Genomic DNA, 24,939 nt, shown 5'->3' on the forward strand with positions numbered 1-24,939 from the left:
AGATATAGGTACTTATATTTTCATAACATGATAGCTCATTTTCAAAAGAAGGCGTTCTGACTCCTATACTTCAACAAAGAAGCCAAACATGTATAATATAAATGGCAAATTAAAAAATTCAACTCTTTGTTGAGGGCAAGAGCAATTACATTGCAGGACTTCGTAACTTACACAATTGAAGATCAATAAACAGCCTTCAAATTCTGGAATTTAGAGCAAAATACATTTTTGTGAATTCTAGCATCTCAGAAATGATTTATAATAAGAGGGAAACTCAACATGGGGAATTCAAAATATTGCCAAAAATAATTAGTGATCAGTTACTGCGTTTTAATCGTTTTTGGAAGGAAGGATGAATATATATATATATATATACCTGGTGTCCCAGAGCTTTTAGGCCAGCAAATATCTCAGTTACCTGCGGAAAAAAAAATTGAAAAAAATACTTGTCGTAGGAGACCATACGCTCTTTCATGCAGCATAGCAAAATCCACCCCCTGACAAACAACCCCCGAGAAACCACCCCTAACTTTTGTTTTTCAAATGGCACCCCCATGTTTGTTGTGCTTCAACTTACAGTTTTTTTCATTTCTCATTCAATGATGTATCATGGTAGCTAGAATGGCATGCAGAATTATGGAAAATAAAAATACAAATGAAATACGAATTTATACGCTCAGCTGTATTGTTACTGCAACATTATACTAAAGAAAATGTTTTATAACATAAATTATAATAAACAAAAAGTTCTAACATTTTATTGACTCTTTTTTTTCAACATCCACTTTTTCTTGTCTCTACAATGTGGACTAATTCGATCAGTCCAATTAACAGTACCCACTAACGAATTCAATTTTATCAAGTGACTATCTTTACAACTACATATTATGATATATCATTGATTGAGAATTAAAAAGGGCTGTCAGTTGAAGCCAAACAAACATTGGGTGCCATTTGAAAAACAAAAGTTAGGGGTGGTTTCTCGGGGGTTGTTTGTCAGGGGGTGGATTTTGCTATGCTGCATGAAAGAGCGTATGGTCTCCTACGACAAGTATTTTTTTCAATTTTTTTTTTCCGCAGGTAACTGAGATATCTGCTGGCCTAAAAGCTCTGGGACACCCGGTATATAAAATATACTATTATTTGTCTTCTTCTACACCAATTAATTGGATTCACCTACGTTTTTTTTTTTCAAATTGAAAAATACATGGGACAACTTGGAAAATTAAAGATCCTCAAATCAAGTACAGGGTTGTTTCTCAATAAAACTTTGGGAGGAAAAAAAAATTTACAATTACAAATTCGTAGAAAGTGAACTGTGGTTTTTATGAAGGATTATGATTCATTTGCTGCCAAATTTGCTGACTTGAAATGATGGGCCATTAATATTGATAAATTTTCAGCATACAGTATTAATTTCCCATGTATATCTACCATGTATACAAGACATATATTAGATTCGACTAGAAATATTTTTCCAGTAGTCATTATATTTTTTAAATTTCTTCTGGAATTCAGATAATCAAATATTATTTCAATTTGACGCTGTCATGGTGAATTTGTGATTTGAAGAAGCCTAATGAAGAGATTAGCACGTACAGACTATAATTCACTTCTAATTGAAAGAATTATATAATATTTACATAGAAATTACATGAATTCAATCGGAAGTCTGTGATGGACTGCAATAATACTATATTAGTACTTTATTACTCCTTTAACGTGCTATAACCAACGTGAGATCAAATCTTCACAGTTTCGCCTCTGGCTCTACGGTAAATATGCACCCGAAACATACCTCTATAATAAATTAAAGTCCGATCGTCTTCAAAACCAATTGACCGTAACGAATTAATAGAATCAAATTATTATAATAGAAACGCTTTCGAGTGTGAAAGTATAGGCACCACCTATCCTCTTATACATCGTTACACATTAATGAAAACTAAACAAGAAATGTAAATCATCGTTACATATTTCAACGATTTGGCTATATTCCTACCAAGATGTCGCAGACGAACGAGAAAGTTTGAATTATGTATCATCACTGCCCAGGTGTGGTTTACTATAAAAGTCCGAGATTTTTTTGGATCATTATCATTTCATCTTTCTCCACTTTCGAGTACTGAGCAACAAGATGATAGCTCTACTGGTAAGTGTGCATTCAATAAATGTAACAGATCTTCGTGAACAATTTCTTGTGTGAATTTCTTCATATACTAATATTTATTTCCAATTGTAATTGAGAATTAATGTCATTGTTTTTGTAATTTTCAGATATCCGCATTGGCCCTTACAAACGTGGCAAATTGCGGCGTAGTTAAAGAGGACGTCGCTGGGCTCAGTCCACCACTGCACACCAGCGCTTACGCCACTGGATACAGCTACCCAAAACCAACAACCACAGTCATCTCTCAGAGCAGCCCTAGCGTAGTTGTCCAACAATCACACATCCCATCGTCGTCAGTCCTCAATTCTGGATCAAGCCTGCTGTCTTCTGTGCATAACTATCCATCAATCATATCAGGATCCAACTCCCACTATGTGTCATCTGGACCACAACTCGTTTCTGTTTCCTCTGGATTGAACTCCTTGAGTGGTCTGAACGGCCTATCATCTTACGGATCATCTTATGGATCATTGGGAGGTTACGGAGGATTGAGTGGATTATCCTTGAACAACCTCGGTTTGGGTTTGAGTGGTCTCAGCGGCTATGGTCTTGGAGGATACAACGGTTTGTCTTTGTCCAATGGTAACGGTTTGGGTCTTGCATTCGGTAACGGTTTGAGCTACGGAGGTGTGAACAACTTGGCTCTCGTATCAGGAAACGCCAACACCAATACTTACTCCCAGCAGATCCGTCAAATTCCAGTACCAGTACCTCAACCCTACCCCGTCGTATCCAACAACCCTGTTCCTGTACCTGTAGCTGTACCTCACCCCGTTGCTGTTAACCGTCCAGTTCAAGTAGATGTGCCACACCCAGTCAATGTATACGTTTCGAGGCCAGTACCTGTAGCTGTTCCAAGACCAGTACCAGTAGCAGTCAGAACTCCAATCTACGTCAGAGTACCTCAGCCCGTCCCTGTTGATGTCCCCAGGCCATACCCAGTTGTTAAACAAGTCAATGTACCAGTATCCGTACCTCAACCAATCGTAGTCAAGGAACCAGTAGCAGTAAAGCACGTGCACTTGAACAATGTTGGATCATCGTTGGCTTCTAACAACTACGCCAACTCCATCTCTTACGGAAACAGTCTTGGTAGCTCTTTGGGTTACTCCAACAGTCTTGGTGGCTCTTTGGGTTACTCCAACAATCTTGGTAGCTCTTTAGGTTACTCCAACAGTCTTGGTAGCTCTTCGGGTTACTCCAACAGTCTTGGATCGTCCCTTTCGGGAGGACAATCGCTTATATCTGGAGTTTCAGGCGGCAACAATGTTTACGTTTCCTCTGGTAACTACAATGGAGGCTTGAATGATCACCTTAGTTCATCTCAGTCTTTGAGTTCTGGCAGCTACAGTGGCAACAGTGGACATCACCACCATCATTAAGCATTAGTCAAAATTTTTAAACGTATTATCTAGTCCTCATATATTTTAATATGTTTTTGTCATATTTTTTTAATAAAACTATTACAAAATTATAAGATATTTTTATTCTTCAATGAAAAAATCATAGTAAGGATGCAAGTATTCCCTGATAATTCTCAACCAAATTGTGGACAATACTCAAATTGGTAGTGCAAATAATTTTATAGCTGAAGCTAAATGCAATAAAGTATCATGGTAAGCCCAAAAATTACCAAAACGAAATTAACGAAAAGAAAGGAAGAAGTAGATAGGAAGAAAAACAAGGAGCTGCAATTTCAAAATTGCACTATTCACAGGAAACAATATGAGGAAAAGGTTGATACTTCATATTATTCGAAACCTTGATATCTCCTCAGAAACCAAAACAACTTGAAGACTTCACTAACAATAAAATATTTTTTTGTATGAAAACAGTCGTAAAAATACCAATAAACTATTACTATTAGGTTATTTAAGTGGCGAGAAATAGTTTGGGTCCGTCATATAAAATTTTTTTGAGAAGTCCTGTTTAGATACCTACATCCCCCTAAAGATGGCCATTAACTACTACCCATTCTAAAAAAAAATTTAAAATTGCTTTTCAGGTGCCATATTTAGGAAGCTGAATCTGAACAGGGCCTGGTCAAAAAAAAAATTGAAAGATATATATCTTTCGACAACGAATTGCCCCTTGAAACTTATAATCAAACTAATTATTTACCCCCTGTATGGGGAGGATACTTTCTTTCAATTTTTTGTTATTCAGTATAATTTGAATTGTAGACTGTAGGATGTTATAAAGTTTCTGACTTAAACAGATATGCATTCAGTAATTATGGGTTCTAACAAAACTGAGTACTTTAGACAAACTATAAAATCAAGGATAAGAAATTAGTTTCTGGTATGAAATTAAATGAAAATAACCGCTTTCAAAAATGCATCCTCTTGCAGTTACCATAAAAATTTGAAAATTCCAAGAGAAAAATACAGGGATGATCGAATAATAAAGCCACCTGACGTATGTGTGTTTTTAACTCGTTTTATGAAACTGACATTTAATTGTTATTTAATCAACTATGATTGACATACGTTAATGTTCGAGATCATTGATCGCGTAATTAATAAACGAGTTGATAACAAGATTTTTCGGAATTGTGACATTTTGAGTAAATCAAAAATAAGTTTTAATTGAAATATGCGAACAATCTAAAATTCACAAATATGGTCTGTTGACGTCATGAACGCCGGATCAGTCATGCCAACAGTAACCATCAGCAATTTCTGACACTTTATGTTGCCAACACTTTGCTACGTTGCCGGTGCACTATCCATTTATTTCAAGAGTTTGGTTTTGGTTGAAGATTTAGGTTGACTGTATGAACTTTTGTTCTTTCCGTCTTCGATTGATTGTCATCGGTTATACTCATATTGCATTGGTTTTTTTTTTCACTATAAGTTTTAAATGTCTACAGAAGTTTCATTATCTGCCTTGGAAATAAGTTAATTGATTGTTTTCAATATTGCTTCTAAGGTAATTGAGTATGAAGAACTCACTGAGGCCATATGAAAAAAACGTACAAAACCAGTTGTTGATATCGATAACTTTGACCAAACTGCTATATGAAACTCTCTTCAATGGTTTTCATTTCATAAATTTGTATTTGTTTCAGAAGAACATTCAATGTGTCCATATTTAAAATGAATTCGATGATTGAATAATGACTATCATGGATCTTTGTGGAAGGTATTAGTTACATTCAAGGTTGGTTTTAAGTTTTCTGAAGATGATCTAGGAAGGAGTTGAATCGAAATGCCTTCAAAAGCTTCAAAAAGAACGAACTTTCACGAAGCCTACATTCGGTACAGAAATCAAGAATTGTGACTATTAATTTTTTGATGTTCTTTCAGTCTCTATATTCCTGATCCATATATGAGCGTACTTTCAAATGATCAAAATGCATGTTATAAATAACAGAGGTCAGAGATGTATTACCGACCTTTCATATGAAAGCTAAAACAGGTCCAACACAAAAAGCATGCGAATTGAATGAATGTTTGTGAAACACAAAATTTTATTTCTAAAAAATCTAAAAACAATGAAGTAAAGAAATGGCAACAAGAGACATATCCTAGAAACTTTTCCTCGTTCCAGATCCCAGTGTAAGCAGAGGAATAATGTCAACGGGATATATCATATATATCTTCATATGATACATGAAAACAGAGATAAAAACCTCAGAAAAAATTCTCTGTCTGCCTGTATAGGTGGAGTTAGTAAAATGAAAATAAATTTGTGTAAAAAATAAGCTGAAATATTATATTGAAGGACATCATCAGTTGAAAATTTGAAATAGTACAAAATCCATAACTTCATCCCCCTTCTTTCTACCATGGTGGTTGACGAAGTGAAAATAATCTGAAAACAAGAAAGAAAGAAAAAACAAGAGAAATATTGAATTTATGAATTTTATATTTCTCATTAAATAATCCCGGATCCTCAACAGTATTCCTTCTAAAGAGATTGCTATTACATCTACCATGGCCAGTCCTAAGTCGATTTAGCTTACACCAGAAAGAACATTCGTACCATTAGGCATTTATTGTCAAGGTTGGAAATTTTCAAAACGATTCAATCGATTAAAAAAGTTGTATTCAAAGTAATCAATTTTAAGTTTAAGTTCTTATTTATGGATAAGAAATCCAAAAAAGACTATTCTGCTCCCTAGGTTTGTACTGGCATTTTTGGTGGACGTTTTCCATTTCAGAAATCGTCGAAAGAAGAATCTCGAAATCAAATTTTCTTTGCCAAAACTTCCTGTTAGCTACAGGGTGTTCACAAGAGATGAGGCAAAAATGCATGAGGTCAGTCCTTGTCCGGAAACATTTCGTCAAGAATCATGGGGTCAAATAAGCACTCCATATCTCAGGAGGGTTACATAATATGACACCATGTTTTTTCACGACATATGCAAGCATATGTCACCTCCTGAATTTTTGCTTCATCTTAAGTCAACACCCTGTATACATTATCACCCACTGTGTTCAAGTTCGTAGGAGGGTGGAGGTTTTTGAGCGTCTCTAACTAGGTCTCTAATTTCTCTTGACAAAAAAGCTTTGCCGGCTAGAATCGCGAAATAATAAAAATCAATGTCCATCGTATTCCGATGGCAATTATAGCAGCTCTCTCGTCTTGAAAACCTTTTAGATATCCACTCAGCAGTGGTATCAATTCGGATCATTATTGTATAAATGGGAAATTGATACGAGACAATTCCCCAAAGCGAAAGGGACTAGAATCAATTCAATCTATCGAGCCCGAAGGTACTTCGACTGAATCCCCTCATCTATCGATTGCAATATCATGAAATATCGGAAGAACGCTGTGTTCTTGATGTCCGTATACATTCGTTGTGGAATGAAAAAACTAGATGATATTTTCACTTTCATCCAACGAATTCAACCAACTTGCTAGCTCGCAAAAAACCAGTTTCGGTACGACCAATGCAAAAAGGAGATAGGATACACAAAAAGTGATTAACACAAGAAATTCGTAATGACTTTCACAGTTGTCGTTACAAAAGAGATGTATCAGATAAGATCTTTGTTTCGCTCTGAGGGTCAAGTGAAATATTTCGAACGTTTTAGCAATGCTTGAAAGCCAGTTATATGTTAATATTATCTGGACAATGAGCTCACAGTTCCTTTGAGGTGTTAATTCCATATTTGGTGGAATATATTTCAGTGTTAGTTGTGATATAAATTCTCAAATTAAGAAAATGGAAAAAGCATTGTCTTGGAGGCATTAGCTTGTGCTCGCAAATCTGTATAAAAAAAAACAAGCCTAACCAGTGACGGCTCGAGCTCCAGCAATACATAAGCCTGGAATACAATTTTTAATATTTATTTCTTCAACAAAGAACTCGAAATCGAAAAGCGGATACCCGTCCTTTGATTTTTATTATCAATTACCCTCATGTTCTGCCATTTTTTCCGAATCGGCTCGGTTTAAAAGATGCAGGATGTTGAAAACCATTAAAAAAATTCAGTTCTAGCTAACAAACGGTTTTTAATCGAATGAAATGAATTTCAGAATATAGTTTTTCATTTATTTGATGAATATTTTTTGAACTCAAACTATTACCCACTTCTTTCAGTTTTCTCATTATCACCATTACATACCATAAAAATACCAATAATCATAGAACCCAAATCTTTAAAATAAGTTGCTATCTTATGAATATTTGGACTTTTTGTAAAATAAAAGTATTCTTCATATTTTTTCGTATAATTCGCCGTTTTCCAGTTATATGATGTGGGTGGCTCATCTCATTATAAAAACTTAAAATGGCTATATCTTTTTATCAGGGCCGAATCGGAAAATATGGTAAAGAAAAAAAGAGTTCATTTTGACCTGAAGAATCTACTGTTGAAATATTTGTAGGAGTCAAAGACTCATCCTGTACAGTGTCAGTGCTTAAAAATTTTGTTTTTAATGGTATACACTCTGGTTTTTGGAGAAAGAATGTAGGTACTACTCATTATTGTTTTTTCCAAGTTTCTGAATAACAGTTTTATTATTCTTCAGGGAATGTTACATTTAAAATTCTGTAAGGTGTTTGTTGATATGAAATAAATATATATTCATAATTGTAATATAAGCTATAGGTTTCAAAGAAAACTACTCATTTTTATTTGAAGAGGGAAGTAAAATCATTTTTTGGTACTCGGTCTTGAAGAATTTTTAACCCACCCCATCTTTTTGGGGATTGCTCTTTTAAAAATTAAATCATTTCAAACATTTATGTCCTTCGACAACAAAACTGCTGACGATTCCTTTCATGTCCTTTCTCCGAACAAAGTTTTTAAGTCCGAACCGGGAAACATTGAGCACGAGAGTAGGCTGACTTCCTCAGAAGTAATACTAATAAGTGATAAAATACCTACGTAAAAACTACGTAAAACTTTTACGTAGAACGGGCAACATAGCGTTGATTTAAAACCAAAAAAGTTTTGACAAGCTTCATAACCCCACATTTTCTTACTATACAGAGTGAAATGTGTCAAATTTCCATGGCCAACCGAGTGCTAAAATAAAAGTGAATGGAGTATAGTTTTAAGATAATTTAGGATATTCAGTTAAGGTTTCTACACAAAGTTTTTTTTCGATCGAATTAGAAATGGTTTATAGTATTTCAAATTTAATTTTTATTACATTTCAAATTTCCACTACAAAAGGGGTTTGTTGTAACCTGAGAACCCTCCTACCTACACAATTTCAAATTTAAAGTCAAAATTTAAAGAATTTTTTATTGATGTTGTGGTTTCGTTTTCGTGTTCAATTCAGATGAAATTCAAACAAAAAAAGAATCAAAACGGACTTAATTGTTACAGAAAAAGGCAAATTGCGAAAATAATGAACCAGTACGGAAGAATTCAGTGTTCTTCTTGAAACCAATCTGAAGCAAGGGTCAAATTGATGTGTTAATTCGAACTTTGACCTATGAGAGCTCGACCGAAATGTCCTCGATAACCACTTTTGTCCAAGATAATAAAATACAGTTCAACTTGATCAGAGCGCTAGAGAGAGAGGTGAAAGCTGTGCATAATAATGACTCATAAAATCCGATATTTACAATATTCACACTGACCGGATGAGATTCTTCCTCTGAATAATGTGAAACACCTATAAATTTGCATTGTTGGGTGAAATGCCAAAGATTAGGAGACCGGATCTCCTGAAGCGGATGGCATGGACTCGACTAATAGCTGTATGGCATGAATTCTTTGTGCAAAAAGGTGTGTGTGTAACCAATCCAGTCTAACAGACATTGACAGTTTCGAAATTTGATGTCGGCTCGTGTGAAATAAACTCCATTTATTTTTTTTTCGCTTCTTGGTTCGGTGAAAGGGAAACCAGTATAACTTATTTGAGATAGACTGGCCACACTTATTTTGAACTGCTGGTGATCATTCTCCGGCGGGAACCATTACCTGGAAGCGTGTTACATTTTTCTTATTCAGCGAAAGAAGCATTTTTGGTAGATGGTGGTACCTGTAATGGTCAGTTGAACATCACAGGTATGTGCACGATCTGTTGATTTAGAACCCATGGGCATATTGCATTTATCCAATTGTAAACACTCCAACTTCCAATGGAAGTTGTTTTTTTTTTGTTTATTTGGTGTAGCAGGCGGAAAATCTGGAAGTCAGAAAAACCACCCTCTCCTGAGGGGGAACAAGTGTGGAGATTCTCACTCTCCTGAGCTCGAGACCCACTAGAAACCCTTAACTGCTTCTTGAATATTGGTTCCGGGCATTTGCCTATAAACCGTTCATCTCTTAGTCGGTTTTCTTCTCGCACACTATCGTGCTGGGATTTATATGTTTATCTCCTATTGGATAACACTTTATTGGATTTTTCAATAAGTTTATGTTCTTATTTTAATCTCTTCTTAATTGATCTCTTGGTCTCCTTCGGTAAATTCGCATTCTCCTTTTGTCTTCCTCTGGGTTGTAGTCCACTAGTCTCCTGAGTTCTTGATTCGGATGGTTTTTCGCTGTTTCGAATAATTTCTCTGCTTTTCTGTTCATGAATTCCGTTATGGTTTCTCATTTTAGGTCCCTATAAAGCTGTCTATTCCTGACAAACCAAGGTGCATCTATTGCACATCGTAGCAGCTTGTTTTTAGTGGCCTGAATTCTTTTGATGTGGCTCTTTGCCGCGAAACCCCAGGCAACTGATCCATAAGTCAGTTGAGGCCTAGCAACGGCTTTCATTATCTTCAATTTTATCTTTTTCGACATGTGGCTTCTTCTTCCTATTAGAGGGTAGAGTCTATTCATCGCTGCTTTCGTTTTGTCGATTGCTTGTTTGATGTGACTTTTCCAAGTAAGTCCTTTGTCAAGCGTTATTCCTAAATATTTGGCTTCATTTTTCCAGTCGATTTCTTCGCCGTCAACTTCTAGATTCGTTATGGGTCGCAGTCTCCTCTTCTGTAGTAAAATTGCTTGGCTCTTTTGTCCATTAAGCTTGATTTTCCACTTTATGCACCAGTCATTTGCTTCGTCAATCGTTTCTTGTAGAACTTGTTCTATTACTTCTGGGTTGCGGTGTCGAGTTGCTATGCCCGTGACGTCAGCATATAACGTTAGCATGGTTCTTGGATTCTTCGGAATATCGTGAATGTATATGTTATATAGAAATGGCCCAAGTACTGACCCTTGGGGTACTACAGCCTCTATATCTCTTGTTGTGGAGCATTCTCCTTCCACTTTCACGTAGAATCTTCTATTTTTGAGATAATTCCGGATCAACTTGCATATTTTGATCGAATATCCAGCACATCTCATCCTATATATATATCCTTCATGCCATACTATGTCGAATGCTCTGACGTCGTCTAGTAAAACAAGACCTGTAGCTTGTTTATTTTAGAATCCCTCCGTAGGAGAAGAGCTGAGGATTTTCAGGGTCTGAATGCGCCGGTTCATAGTCAATGGGCAAAACCCACTAGATCGTTTGTTTAAGTGTCTTTGGTAATCTTTTAGTCACCCCGCAGCCTAGATCTTCGAATTACTGTACTCTCTGCAATTACGTATCTAAAAATTTGGAGGATGAATATGTCCACCAGTGTATAAGTATGGGCTGATGAAAGGAATGGTTGTGTCATCAAACTGATTGCACCTGTACATCAGCACATTTCCCCTAAACTTTTCTAATGCAAATCGTCCCTTAAGCGACGACATGAATTATTCACCTCAACTTTCAAATCTCGTATTCTATAATTATACATCCCTTCAAACGACATAATTGGATGTTTGAAAACAAAATACTCCAATCGATATAATCAAATCCTCCAATTAGTACATTTCTCCTTCTGAGTTTCTTGGTGGAGGACCATGAGAAAATTCGAAGTGGCGGATTATATTCGTTTAAATATGGATATAATGACCTATTTGGGATATTTGAAACCGCGTTATCTCACGGCAGATCAGAAATTGCTGTATACATTATACACATTTTTCGTGACGATCGGTTTGTGCATCCTCGATCTTCTGACAGGCATCAACCAGGTGTTCATCGAGAGTGACATCGAGAAGGTTACCAACATCCTCTTCGTTTTTCTCGCTAAGGTGATACTGCTCATCAAACTGTTTCCAATCCAGAGAAGCCAAAACAAGATACTGGACATCATACACGTAAATCGACCAGAGTTCTTTCCCGATGACGATGAACAGAAAAAGATTTTCCTCAAAGCGGTCATGTTCCAGAGGCGGGTTACCATACTATTTCACTTGATGGGTATCGTGGCAACTTTAACCATGTGCTTCTTCCCCTTCATTGATCCGGGAATGTCAGGAAAACTTCCTTTTTCTTCCTGGTATCCCTTTGAAGTTGAAGCGGCGCCAAGGTACCAAATTATATACACGTATCAGACTGTTTGTCTCCTGTTTATGTCTCTGGCAGACGTAGCTACAGATATGCTGATATCGGGGCTTCTGATGGTAGCTTCTAATCAGTTGGAGATACTGAGGTATCAAATCGTCAACATTAAAACAGTAGCTGTTGAGAATTTCGATAAAGGAACATTCAAAGACTTCGATGAAGCTATGATGAAGGGATTGGTGTCGTGTATTCGACATTATAACTGTATTTTGAAGTAAGTTACTTCTATATTACGACATACAGTTCCTATAAGGAAAAAAACAATATTATTATGGACAAACGTCGATGGTGTTCAAATTTTGAGTCGCAAATTATCGAAAATCATGGGGCTGGATCAAAAAAACTGAATTGAATTATTTAATTATCAGAAGTATTTGGCTCTAAGTCTTAGATTTTTCAGTATTCCGCCTGACACGAAGGTCTCATTTGATTTTGTTCCTACTGCCAAGGGTAGAATTAGAAATATTCGGGTATTGATGAATAATCATGAAATTGCGGTGAGGTTCTACATCAGGACAACCATGAAAGCATTCAAAAACGACTCGAAGAATAGATGTCGCCTACTGAATCAGACAGATAAGTCAGCCTTCGTAGAACAAGTCTTGAAAGATGGACACGTATTCTCGGGAACAAAAATTATTTTCGACATAAAGTTTATATCCGATTATGAATATGGAAGCAATCGAGGTCTACAAGTATAAGAATAATATGAACCGATAAGACAACCGAGTTTCAAAGCGCTTAGCTGCTAGTTATCAATAAGACGAAAGTAAAACCAAAACGATGTGGGAGGTATTTGACCCATGAGCCCCGGCGTCGTTACAGGATAGGGATGTAAATATTGAATCTCCTAAAAACTTCTTCTTTAGTGATGTGGTCAATTGATCAGATCTTCAGAATACTACGATGTAGCCTTATTTCGAAAGCCTCAAACCTCTCACAGAACGCAGCTGTTAATGTCCAAAAACAGCACTTGGAGGGTAGATACACTAAATAACTGCTTCTCAAAAATTTTCTCATTGTTAGAAAGAAAGTTCTGCTCTTACAATTCGGCATAAATGTGAAGGTTTGCACATTCCTTCAGAAAAACAGAAGTATTCATCAATATGAATTCAATCATATGAAGTTAAAACCTTTACATGAGGAAACATTGGAACTTTTTAATCTTGTTGAAAGAATATGTGGCGCAACAAAGACATGAATTCTCCTCTTTTTCAGATTTGCAGATGAAGTCAACGAAATATTCAGTGGACCACTTTTCTTTCTTTTCTTTCTTGGCGTGGGAGCTACTGGTCTTACTCTGTTCCAATTCATCCTGGTGAGTGGAATGATTTTGAATGTTTTTTTCAAGGAATTACAGATTAATTCATTACATGAAAAATGGCAGTTAACCTAGAAAATATTTTTTTTTATTACTTCTTTTGTGTTTTCTCAGTTTCTGAAACAAGAAGAATAAAATAAAAAAGAGTTATGGATAATAGATACTTTATTTATCAGAAGAAAATTTATGTCTATTTAAACCGTTTCCAAAAAAAAATATTTTAAGTACTTAAAAATAAAAAATAAAAATGGGTATTCAAAATCTAAAGCGTTTCGTTTCTATTGCACGCGTAGGCAACATCGACTGAAATAGGCGTTGATAATAAAGAACAACAAATACACTATCTTGATGAGATAGATTAAGATGACTGTCTATGAAGTCTGCGACGAACGAAGAAGGTCGTGAAATTTTGTGGGATTTTTATGGCCGGCTGCTGTTGAGGCTTGTCAGTGAGTCCGCGCCTTATGATGGCTGTGAATCCACAGCTCTTATTTTATAAACAACACATTGTTCTTTTCATTTTCTAGTAGGTGCTGTTGCCAAATCGTAAACTAGAAACGAAGCGATTCAAATTTTAAAAACTCATATTTGAAGAATGATTTTGAATAGTTTCCGCGGTGCATTTGAAAAATTCATGAATGAAACTCATAATTTTTCAGTTTAAACTTGCATATGCTCTGATAACCCAAATTGAAGAGAATTGCCCAATTTGATTCTTTGAGGTACTTCTGGTTAAGATATTGGGAGAGAAAACCCTTGGGAAGGTTCAAGAAAAATGATGCATGCTCCTCTCAAAATATCCTTCAGTCAATACTTCAATAATTCACAATGAATGAGATTTTTCTCTCCCATGCTATCTGGAACACCATCAAGAACAGAATTATTTTTTATCTGAATGAAACGCCATATTTGAAAGAAATTCGTTGGCATGGTTTCAGTTTTTTGTTAACAATTTTACTGATTTGCAATCACTACATTTGTTCCACTATTGATCATATATTAAATATGAATTCTTCATTTTTTCTTCATATTTTGGAATGTAACCTATTTGGAATGTGGAAATTGCACAACAGCTCATCACACATAAAAATAGTATAGTTTTGTTCCTCATTCTGCGAATTCAATGATCATTTAGATCATTATGAATATATACGCTCACATAGTTTTTCATGCTTTCAGACACCGATTTTAACTGTGGAGTTTTTTTCGATAGCCATATATCAGGCATGTGTTCTTCTTGAGGTATTTTTGTACTGCTTCTATGGAAATTCCATAATGGTTCAGGTGAGTTTTCATTAAAATCTTATTTTTTCCAAGCAAAAAATCTCGCCTAGAGACAATGCATTTTTGACCTTATTTTAGGGATAATTTCAGTGTGAATATGAATTCTCTCACCGTGTATACATACCGTATTAGTAAATGTTAATATTTTACAAATATGCATCAGATATTATTTAGATAAAAAAAGAAACTACTTATCAGTTTTCATTAGTAAAATTCCATATCATAGTGGTATGGGTTTGATGATTTCAATATACAGATTGTGTCAAATTGTCTTGAATTAAAATTGATCTTTTTAAGCGTATTACTGAAAAATTATAAATAACGAAAGAAAGGAGTTGTGCGTTTCTTTCAAAAGATTAATATGGTTCGATTATTATTTTTTCACCTCAGCATATAAAATCAATTTTTCTATTTGTTCGAATAAAATTGATTTTGAAGAAAGAGTTGAGATTCAAATTATTGAGTATTTTGGTTGTCTGTTTCTATTTCCAGAATAAATGATTAACGTTTTTTCAATTTCCCTTCATAATGATCCTGAGAAACCCTCGGCGAGCTAGAAATTGGAAACTACCAAAATCACACCCATATTATAAATTCCCTGATTAAATTATGTTGGAAACTAGTCAGAAATACCGCAGTCCTATAGGCAAACTCTTGACGTTCATTTCAGTTCAATTTCCTGTTAATTTCATTCTGATAATTGAATCATTTTTCTTCTACACAGAGCGACGCTATAACCAACGCTATATATCAGTGCGGTTGGGAAGATGGCTCTCTTCAGTTCAAGAAGGATGTCAATAGATTCATGATAAGGACGCAGAAGCCGTACTGCATGTATGCTGGAAATTTCTTTCTGATGTCCCTGCCAAATTTCATCCTTGTGAGTATATCTGGATTAAATTAGAATGAACTAGCATTTTCTCGGCTATTTTCTGAAAACAAAAACTGAAAGACATATTTCCACTAACTGATTTATCTAATCACGACACGTGTTCCGCCATCACAGTAGCATCTTCTGGTGGATGAAGGTGAACTGAAGAAGAAAACTGACAATTTATGAAAATATATTCTTCAATGACATCTAAAATGCAATCAATTTCTGATTCGAGGGAGAACAATGTTTCTTTCCTGAAAAAGAAGTAATTTTTGATCCAAAAAAGTGGACGGACCATGGAGTACTTATACTCTTCCACTATTTCACCTGTAATTTCTTTGTCGATGGAAATGTTGTAGCGAAATTTCAGGATCAGATGGTACTCGATGAGATCTTCAACATGAGGTATCGCAACACCCCTCATCCCTTTCCAAAATCAAAGGGTTGTGCTCACCCCCGTTAGGGGTTTGCAGTTACGGGGATGCCAAGAGCGGAAAAGTTGTTCATTCTTGAATCAGAAATTAACCGGTCCCAGCGATTTTCCACATTTTCATTTTAAAGCCGGAAAATCGAGGTGTTAATTTCACGCTCCTGCGATAACGAAACAAGTTTCGTGATTAAGTAAAACGGCCCATGTTAGAAAAACTAATGTTATTCAGTTATTCAGTTTTTAAATTATGTATTTTCATCAAGTATCGGCCACATAAATTCAATGCTATTTTCTTTCAGATTCTCAAATGGTCATGGTCATACTTCACACTCCTGCATCGAATACATGAGAAAGGAGAATGAGTTGCTGCTCAATCAAATGTTAAGTTTGTCAATGATTTCATCGATTGACTGGAGGAAAAAATCTGTCGGCATTATTGCAACTTTATTTCTAGATTATTTGGTCTTTAAATTCACACTATATTTTGTTAATTTCTGTTTATAGTTGATATTAATAATAACTTATATTATTTGGAACAGCAAGCAAGTTTTGGGAAATATTTATGATACCGAATGAGTAGCTCAGTGCTGAGCAAGCTTGGATATTAATTGCTTTGTTCAGGTTCTTACTGTTTAGACTAGCTTTGATTATCCTTTTATTCTTTTCATTTTTATTTTATTATTATTATCATTCAATCAATAACAACTGAGTCTGATGCCTATAAGGAAGGGCTCAAAAAAAATAGAGAAAAAAAAAACTTAAACCTTCGTCAAACTGTAATAAACAAGCTGTTTTTGAATTCATTAACATTAGGCTTGTTCACCTTATACAGGGTGTTTCAGGAATATATGACCATAGCTTAATCGTAATGCAGGCCATCCAGGCCTTTCAGAAAACTTGCTGATTTTGTAATAAGGCTATTAATTTCGGAGATACGGGGTGATTCATGAGTATTGGAATGCAACATCCGATTTCGATAAAATATTATAGGTTTGTTCACTTCAGAAAGCTCTTTCAAACGGCTCGTGAAATATGAATATTTTCAGGACAGTACTCAGAATATCAGGATTTTTCTATCAAGCTCCGAAATATATATTTTGTACATTCCTTACAGAAATGTCTTCATTGCCATGAAAAACCACGTAATTCATTCTAAGGAATTCAATTTTCCTTTTGCACGGCATACTTGTCACAAGAGAATAGGTACCGAATGGATTAATCTTTTTGGTAATTTTTTCGAAATGCGGTCCTGTTTTTATTCCTTTGGTGTTAATATTTATTGTCTTCTGCCGTAATTTTGAAATATTTCAAATTCTGTTCAACTCTTTTGCATTTCAAACCCTCAGCACCTGCAGCAGTGTTTTTAGAAAAGTGTTTAAAAGAACACAAAATCGAACTATGAATTCCATTGAAAGTACCCACATATTGAATTCAGATACAAATGATGTATACCCTCTTGGAAAATGTAATCCGTAACTGTATTTGTATCATAACACACATAAGTATTTGAATTTATTCCTCCAAAAAATCTCAACATATTTATTTCCTTTCATAAAACAACAATGAGAGTGTATACTATCATAAGATATGTTCGAAATGGAGCTTTTCTATCTTGACACATTTCCTAGCTCTAAAAAATCATATTTTTCATTGTCCTTCTTAACGTTCTGCGCAGGCTTTTTCTATCCCCTGACTCAAATGCTTCAATGAAGTTATTTCAATGGCATATACTTTCTCTTCCATATAACCCCCACAGAAAAAAATCGAGAGACATTAGATCTGGAGATCTTGGGGACCATGCGACATGTCCACCATTTCCTATCCATCTGTTCGGAAAGTTTTTATTCAGATATTGCATTGCGTAACTAGTCTGAATAGGTGAGGACATATACTATATATCATGCTGGAAGTGAATTTCCCTTATTTCAATTCGTCTAGCCATGGAGCTAAAGTAAATTGAATAAAATTTGAATCGATTTCTCCTCCTCACCTTTCTTCAAATATGTATGACCCAATAACTGATTTGGACAGCTGTGATTGTACACATGGAATATCTTTTTTTGAATTTAATTAACACAAATATGCAATGTTTGAGGAAAGCCATATTGGGCATATTTTCTGCCAGATATATCTATGTCAAAATTTATTTTATTTCAAAGCGAATTCACTCACGTATTACATATTCTTAGGGGATTCACTTCATTTGAATCTAAATTCAAAATGTAATTCCAAAAGAATTCATATCTTGATTATGCATACTTTCAATCACTTTTTCACGCACACTCAGTGAGAACTGAGCTCGGAACTGATGATATAAAATGCAAAAGAGTTGAACAGAATTTAAAAAAATTCTGTTATTGTTTATTGTCTTCTCGACAGAAGAATATAAAAATTATCACCAAAGGGATAAAAATAAGACCGGATTTCGAAAAAATTACAAGATGAATTCGTCCGGTTCCTATTCTCTTGTGTGTGTGTGCCATGCAAGTGAAAATTACATTCCTCAGAATAAATAGTGTAGTTTTTCATGGCAATGAAGAAATTTCTTCGGGAGGTTTAAAAAATATAGATTTTGGAGCTTGAAAGAAAAATCATAATATTCTGAGTACTGCCCTGAAAATATTGAAAATTTCATGAGCCGTTGGAAAGAGCTTTCTGATGTGAACTATACCATAAAAGTTGATCGAAATAGGACCTTGCATTCCAGAGTTAGGGCTTTCGCAAATTTTGGCCAATGTTCAAGAATCATCTCCGAAAGTAATAGCTTTAGCATACAAAACAAGCAAGTTTACTGAAAGGCCTAGATGTCCCGCATTTGCCATTAGGATATGTTCAAAGACTCATGAAACACCCTGTATATTATAACATGTACTGTAATGATGCCCCACGTTCGGAGCCAATTTTTGTAATGATACCCCTACGTTCGGAGCCAAATTGTATTGATGCGCCGCGTTGATTATTATAAATTTTGATGAATTTTGAATTGTCTCAGGGTAGGTCCGAGTATGTAATTTTGAAAGATTTAAAAAAATTAACAATTTATTAATTAATTCTCCAAATAACAAATTTTAAAATTAAATCAATGATTCCTATCTAACCTATCTAAAAAAATTCTTATTATATTCTATATACGGTTTAAAAAATAATTTTCATTCAACTCACAATTCTATGCTACAGTCCTTATTTCATTTTATCAATCACTATGCTCTATCAGCTATCTATGGTTCTATTTCAATTCGAGATTCTCTCTTGATTTGTAAGGTTATGTTATTGTTTCTTCGGTTAATCCATAGACCTAATAATACATGGACAGGCCTTCACGTGGTTTTCCCGTTCACCGCATCGAGGAATACCAACGAGAGAGAGGGGGGTGGTAGAAAAGAGAGATAACAGTAGTCCCTGCATTGAACTAAACTTTCTTTAGTTCAATGAGTCCCTGGTAGTAAACGTCAAGCTGGTAGCAAAGAGGAACTCTTTGCTGGTAGCTGGTAGAGAATAAATCAACGTTGCCGCTTCAACCAAGTTATCGAGTAAACTCGGGAATTCTACCAGCCCGCTGAACCTCCATGTTGCATTTTTGGGTGGTTGTCGGTAGATTTATAGACTTTCTATTAATTTGAAGCAATTTTTGTACTGAAAGAGAAGACAACAACAGAGGTTGTCTCTGACTGAAATCAACTTCGAAAATGTTATCAAATCAACTATATTTTTCTCGTACTTGAAACTTCCAAGTGTTGATAAAATAATAGATTCCGTATAAAAAAAATACTACCTGAAATTTTTTTTTCTGATTTTAATTAATGTAAAAAACTTGAGAGTTGTGTAAAACAACACTAATATCTCATTCGCCAGAGTCTGATTTTATATACACTGAAATTACTCGTGATTTGGGAAGATAAAAGGACCCCTGCTTTGCGTTCTGGCTGCACAGAGAAAAATTAATCGTTAAAGTGAATTTTTTAAACATTTCACCTTCCTTGAGCAAGAATATGTGTGGTATAGAGAAAAGGGCAATACTTTTGAGTATGTTTATTGATACTTTCACAAATAATATGAAATTTACTGCCGGGGAAATATTTATATGATGATTAATCATTCACAATTTTTTTTTCAATTATTTTGATAGGTTCTCCATCAGGTGGTTTAGTTGCTCTTCTCTGGCACTCCTGGCAGTAATATTTTATTGCTCCTGTTTCTTTATCGTGTGGCTTTCCAGTGTTAGATTTCTGTGACACTGATCAACAGAAAATATTGAGTTTTTAGTTTGCCGATGTCACAGGGCTTACTGAATGATTTACATCTTTTCTCTTCCTAATATTGAATCCAGATTAGAGTTAAGTATTTTCTTCGGACATGCCTTGAAATAGAATGTGATGGTACATATGTAACTACTTCGTTTAGAACAACATTCCTTATAATATTCAATAATATATCTACTATCTCGAAATTCAAGTCACCTCTACAAATTCTTGCTGTGGCCTTATGAAATATAGAAAGTAGACTAGGTATATTCCTTGTAAATCATGTCCTATATGTACATACATGAAATAACAAAGAAACTCCTTTATTGGTCTATTATTTCCAAAAATAAATCACTTTCGCTTTATTAGCATGTAGCAGTCGATTCTAAAAACCTAGATTTCTGCTAAATTGTTTGTGACGAGAATGAAATATCGATTGAAAACACAGTAGCTGAACAGTAAACAATAAACATATGATTTTGACATTTTCTACCATATGTCCATCTCTTTCTAACGTACTACTCGTGACCTCTCTCTCTCAGGGCCTGTCCATATTTTATTAGGTCTATGGGTTAATCCTGGGTTAATCGTCGATGTGGTTATCTCTTGATGTCCAAACTTACGATGATTCCTTGAATTCAATGTTTATGATATCCTGATCTTGAATAACGGTATGATGACCATAACAAGTTGTATCTTCGGTGAAAATTTTAATGTTTTTCTGTTATATAAAGGTAATTTCCTCTAATCAACTTTTAATGTGCTTTTATTTCAAGTTTGCTTCAGGTTTACTTCTTCAGAATTCACAATTTTCTTTCATAACTTCTCATAACAATCCTTTTTTTTTTTTCCACTCCCAAAACAATCAACTAAAAACTCCCTCGTTTCCCCGGTTTCTTTCCTTCAATTTTTTTTTATTCTATCTTGATCATTTTTCATATCACTAATTCAAATTAGTCACAGAATAATTACAACAATTTTTCTTTAAATCTTTCATTTCAGCTCTTTACCTTGACATACCTGATTGAAATAAAGTAAATAGAAACTATGAAATTTTGAATCTCAGAAATTATAATTCCTCACAGAAAAAAAACTGGTAAGGATTATGTATCTGAACATACATCATAATTTTGAAACCATAACAAATTCCCCAAAACAAAATACTGGAAATTCTCCTAATTGTAAATTGGGAAATTTGCAGTCTTTTGTTTTCTTTCATACCTACATAATTTGAAGATGAAATACAAATACATTGATTTATCATTTTCTAGGATTGATACTCATAAATTTGAGAAATATGAAAAATTCCTCTCTTCAATTTAGATTCTGGATATCCCAACTCATAACTGTTCAAACCATTATCGTTTAAAATAACGAATGGTCCTTGAAATGGTAACATCAATTTTGCTGTTTGTTGTTTACGTCGATCAGTTTTTCTTAATGCTTTTACTATGACTAAATCTCCTTTTTTAAAAGTAATTTGTTTTCTAATTTTGAATTTTTGTTTTTTTATATATTTTCTGGCATTGATATATATTCGATTATTGACCTTACTAAGAATATTATTGTAATTGATAATATCTGCAATTTTCCATGGTCTTTCTGGTTCTATATTATACATTAATTTAATTGGGCTTTGTTCTGTAATATTGTTAGGAACATGATTGATATAAAATTCAATATTTTCTAATTCATCTTCCCATAAATTCTGCTTATTGTAACATGCTATTCGCATGAATTTAATTATCTCTTGTATGTATCGTTCACATGGATTACTATTTGGATGTCTTATACTGGTAAATGATAATTCAATTTTCTCGTGTTGCATAAAATTAATGAATTTCTTAGATCTAAAATAAGTAGCATTATCTATTATACATTTTCCAGGTTTTCCCACTATTTGAAAATAATTAATGAGTTTGCTTTTAAGAACTTTTACATTAATACGTTTACACGAATAGCATTTTACATATTTAGTGAAATGGTCTACTATTACCAACAAATGTTTATTACCATATCTAGAAATTACCAAGTCACTTAAAATATCCATAGACACTATCTGAAGAGGTTGGTGAGAAATTATACTTTTTGGTTCATTTTGATTGAAATAATTTTTTGTTTTAGCAAGTTGGCATATATGACATATTCTTGTGACATGCTTAGCTAATTTATAATCTTTTTCACTTAAATAGTTTTCTCTGAATATAATCCACAATTTCCTCGCACCTATGTGACCAAACTTTTCATGTAATTCCTTTAGAATTTTAAAACTCAAATCATTTGTGATGATATATAATTCTTTTTCTTTCAATTGCTGAACATAATACCCCTTTTTAAATTTTGATTTTTGTTTTAATTTTGAATCCAAATTTTGTTGATCTATCTTTACTAACTCACTTGAAAAGATTCCCCTGTCATTTATTAAAATGTTCAAACCAATCTGATAATTCTTAATTATTTTCTTATTTTGGGTCTGCCTACTTATAAAATCAGCTATGATATTATTCTTTCCTGGAATATATTCTATATCAAAATCATACTCCATCAATAACAATATCCATCTATGTACTCTGGAATTACCAAATCTATTCTTCATAATATGAACTAAAGCTGAGTGATCAGTTTGAACTGTAAATTTTTTTCCCAATATATAAAATCTAAATTTTGATATTGCAAATATAATTGCACAAAACTCAAGTTCTGATATGCTATAACCCCTTTCATATGTTTTTGTTATACGAGAAATAAAACTTATGGGAACTTCTACACCGTTTTGTATCTGTATTAAAACTCCTGCCAAACGGTCTATTGAAGCATCAGTTTTTATGATAAATTTCAAATTGTAATCTGGATGAAAAATTTTCAAATTTTGGAAAAATATATTTTTAATTTCGTTGAATGAAGTCTCGTGCTGTTCTGTCCATTTCCATTGTGAATTTTTCTTTAATAAATTTAACAACATGATTTCGTGTTGTGATATGTCTGGTATTAGTCTCTTGTAATAATTTATGGTTCCTAAAAAACCTCTCAAACTTTTAATATTAGTGGGTCTAGGTAAATTTTTTATGGCTTCAATTCTATCCTCATCCATACATACCCCTTCTCTATTAATTTCAAACCCTAAATATTTAATTTTATCTACAAAGAGCTCTATTTTATCTATGTTCAATTTCAAACCCTCTCTTTCTAAATTCTCTAAAATAATAGACACATGTTTAACATGATCCTCTTCTGTTTCAGAAAAAATAAGAATATCATCTATGTAATGTATACAAAATTGATCAAATTTGTCTAGTATACTATTCAGAGCTTTAACTAAACTAGAACAAGCTGATTGGAGTCCAAATGGTACAACCAAGAATTGATAAACTTGTCCATCTATCATGAATCCGGTATATTGTTGTGATTCTTTATGAAGAGGGATCAACCAAAAACTATGTAAAAGATCTAATTTAGTAAAATATTTTGCATGTGTTATTCTGCCAAAAACATGATTTATATTTATGGGAGTTTCATATTGGGGTTTCGTATATTGATTTAAATTTCTAGCGTCTAAACAAATTCTAATGTCACCTGATTTTTTTTTAACAATTACTATAGGATTTATATAACTTGTTTTGCTTTTAACTATAATTCCCTTTTGTTGAAGCTTTTCTAACTCATATTTAACTTGCTCCCTGTAGCAATATGGAATAGGATAGTTTCTACTTTTAAAATTTTGTATATTAAAAACCTCAATTTTATGCACATAATTCTTAGCAATTCTGTTTTCGTTGTTGAATAAATTTTGAAATTTCAATATATTATTAAATAATAAATTTTTATGTTCCTCTTTGCATATCATTTGTCTTATAATTATCTTCAGTTTATCTATATATGTCACTTCTTTATCACGTTCAAGGTATCTATTATCTTCATTTTGGCATAATCTATTATTGAAAGTAGAAACTTTCTTTTCAATATTTGAATTATTAATGTCTTGTTCTTTATTATTATTTGTAAAGGTTTCTTTTAAAGACAAATCATACTGAGGTATTCTCTCTTCATTTTTCAAATAATTTGGTATATCACTACTTTCGTCATTAGCAAAATTATCACAATTATAATTTTCATTTAAGTTTATGACTTCAAAATAATCAATTCTTTTATGTGGATTCTTTATAGGAGATTGATATATAATTGTATCCTCTATGGGCTTTACTTGAATAGCTTCCATAATTCGCGAATCCAATTACCGTTGAGGGCGCTGCGAAATGAAAACAAACTTTGACGTTTGTCAGTACTCTTTTCGAGATTTGTGCGGCCTAACAGAGTTTTTCTAGTAAATCAAGATATTTATCGGAAATATCGGAAGTGAATTGATTGATTTAGTTTTGTAAAGAAAGATCAACATTCTTTGGAAATATCTACTTCATTTGAAAGGGATGAATTGTGGAATAAAATCGAGTGATGATATTGGTGATCCACTGTACCTAGATACAAAATCCTATTATTTCACAGATTCTTTCTTGAATTGAACCTAGCTAATAATGTTGAGGTAGCATATACTGAGTTTGTGAAGTTTCTATTTAAAGTATTTCAATTCCATGTTATGATATAGAGGTATTCCTCATACTGAAATCTCAAGAGACATAAATATGATCCAGCCCATGGAACAAGTTCTACAGATGAGAAAAAGCATTCATTTGAAAGTATGAAAATTATGAAATTGTATTTCTAAATCGTCAATTAAATTTAGCAGAAAATTCTCGCAAAGAAAAATCGTTTAACCTA

General features: G+C 33.7%; 2 protein-coding genes and 2 long non-coding RNA genes across 6 annotated transcripts; 3 read left to right on the top strand and 1 right to left on the bottom strand.

Moving 5' to 3' along the window:
* Positions 1-1,761: 1,761 nt before the first annotated feature.
* Positions 1,762-3,570, top strand: LOC123318362 (uncharacterized PPE family protein PPE54-like). Its single transcript, XM_044904971.1, has 2 exons — positions 1,762-2,152; positions 2,278-3,570. The coding sequence occupies exons 1-2, from the start codon at positions 2,138-2,140 to the stop codon at positions 3,550-3,552; spliced, it is 1,290 nt and encodes a 429-aa protein (XP_044760906.1). The 5' UTR covers positions 1,762-2,137; the 3' UTR covers positions 3,553-3,570.
* Positions 3,571-11,508: 7,938 nt separating this feature from the next.
* Positions 11,509-16,386, top strand: LOC123318363 (odorant receptor 2a-like). Its single transcript, XM_044904973.1, has 5 exons — positions 11,509-12,230; positions 13,235-13,334; positions 14,517-14,621; positions 15,346-15,501; positions 16,225-16,386. The coding sequence occupies exons 1-5, from the start codon at positions 11,509-11,511 to the stop codon at positions 16,285-16,287; spliced, it is 1,146 nt and encodes a 381-aa protein (XP_044760908.1). The 3' UTR covers positions 16,288-16,386.
* Positions 16,387-19,939: 3,553 nt separating this feature from the next.
* LOC123319519 lies at positions 19,940-20,695 on the bottom strand. Its single transcript, XR_006538499.1, has 2 exons — positions 20,383-20,695; positions 19,940-20,282 (listed from the first exon to the last, which is right to left on the bottom strand). It is a non-coding gene; the product is annotated as an uncharacterized LOC123319519 (long non-coding RNA).
* A 47-nt stretch (positions 20,696-20,742) lies between these two features.
* On the top strand, positions 20,743-24,089 carry LOC123319516. 3 transcript variants are annotated; one of them, XR_006538497.1, is made up of 4 exons: positions 20,743-20,900; positions 21,169-21,262; positions 21,438-21,558; positions 23,407-24,089. It is a non-coding gene; the product is annotated as an uncharacterized LOC123319516 (long non-coding RNA). The 3 variants fall into 3 exon arrangements; XR_006538498.1 differs by lacking the exon at positions 21,438-21,558; XR_006538496.1 differs by lacking the exon at positions 23,407-24,089 and having other exon boundaries at positions 21,438-21,864.
* The last annotated feature ends 850 nt before the right edge of the window (positions 24,090-24,939 follow it).

Source organism: Coccinella septempunctata, chromosome 8, assembly GCF_907165205.1.
Source record: "Coccinella septempunctata chromosome 8, icCocSept1.1, whole genome shotgun sequence".
Classification (NCBI taxonomy): Eukaryota; Metazoa; Arthropoda; class Insecta; order Coleoptera; family Coccinellidae; genus Coccinella; species Coccinella septempunctata.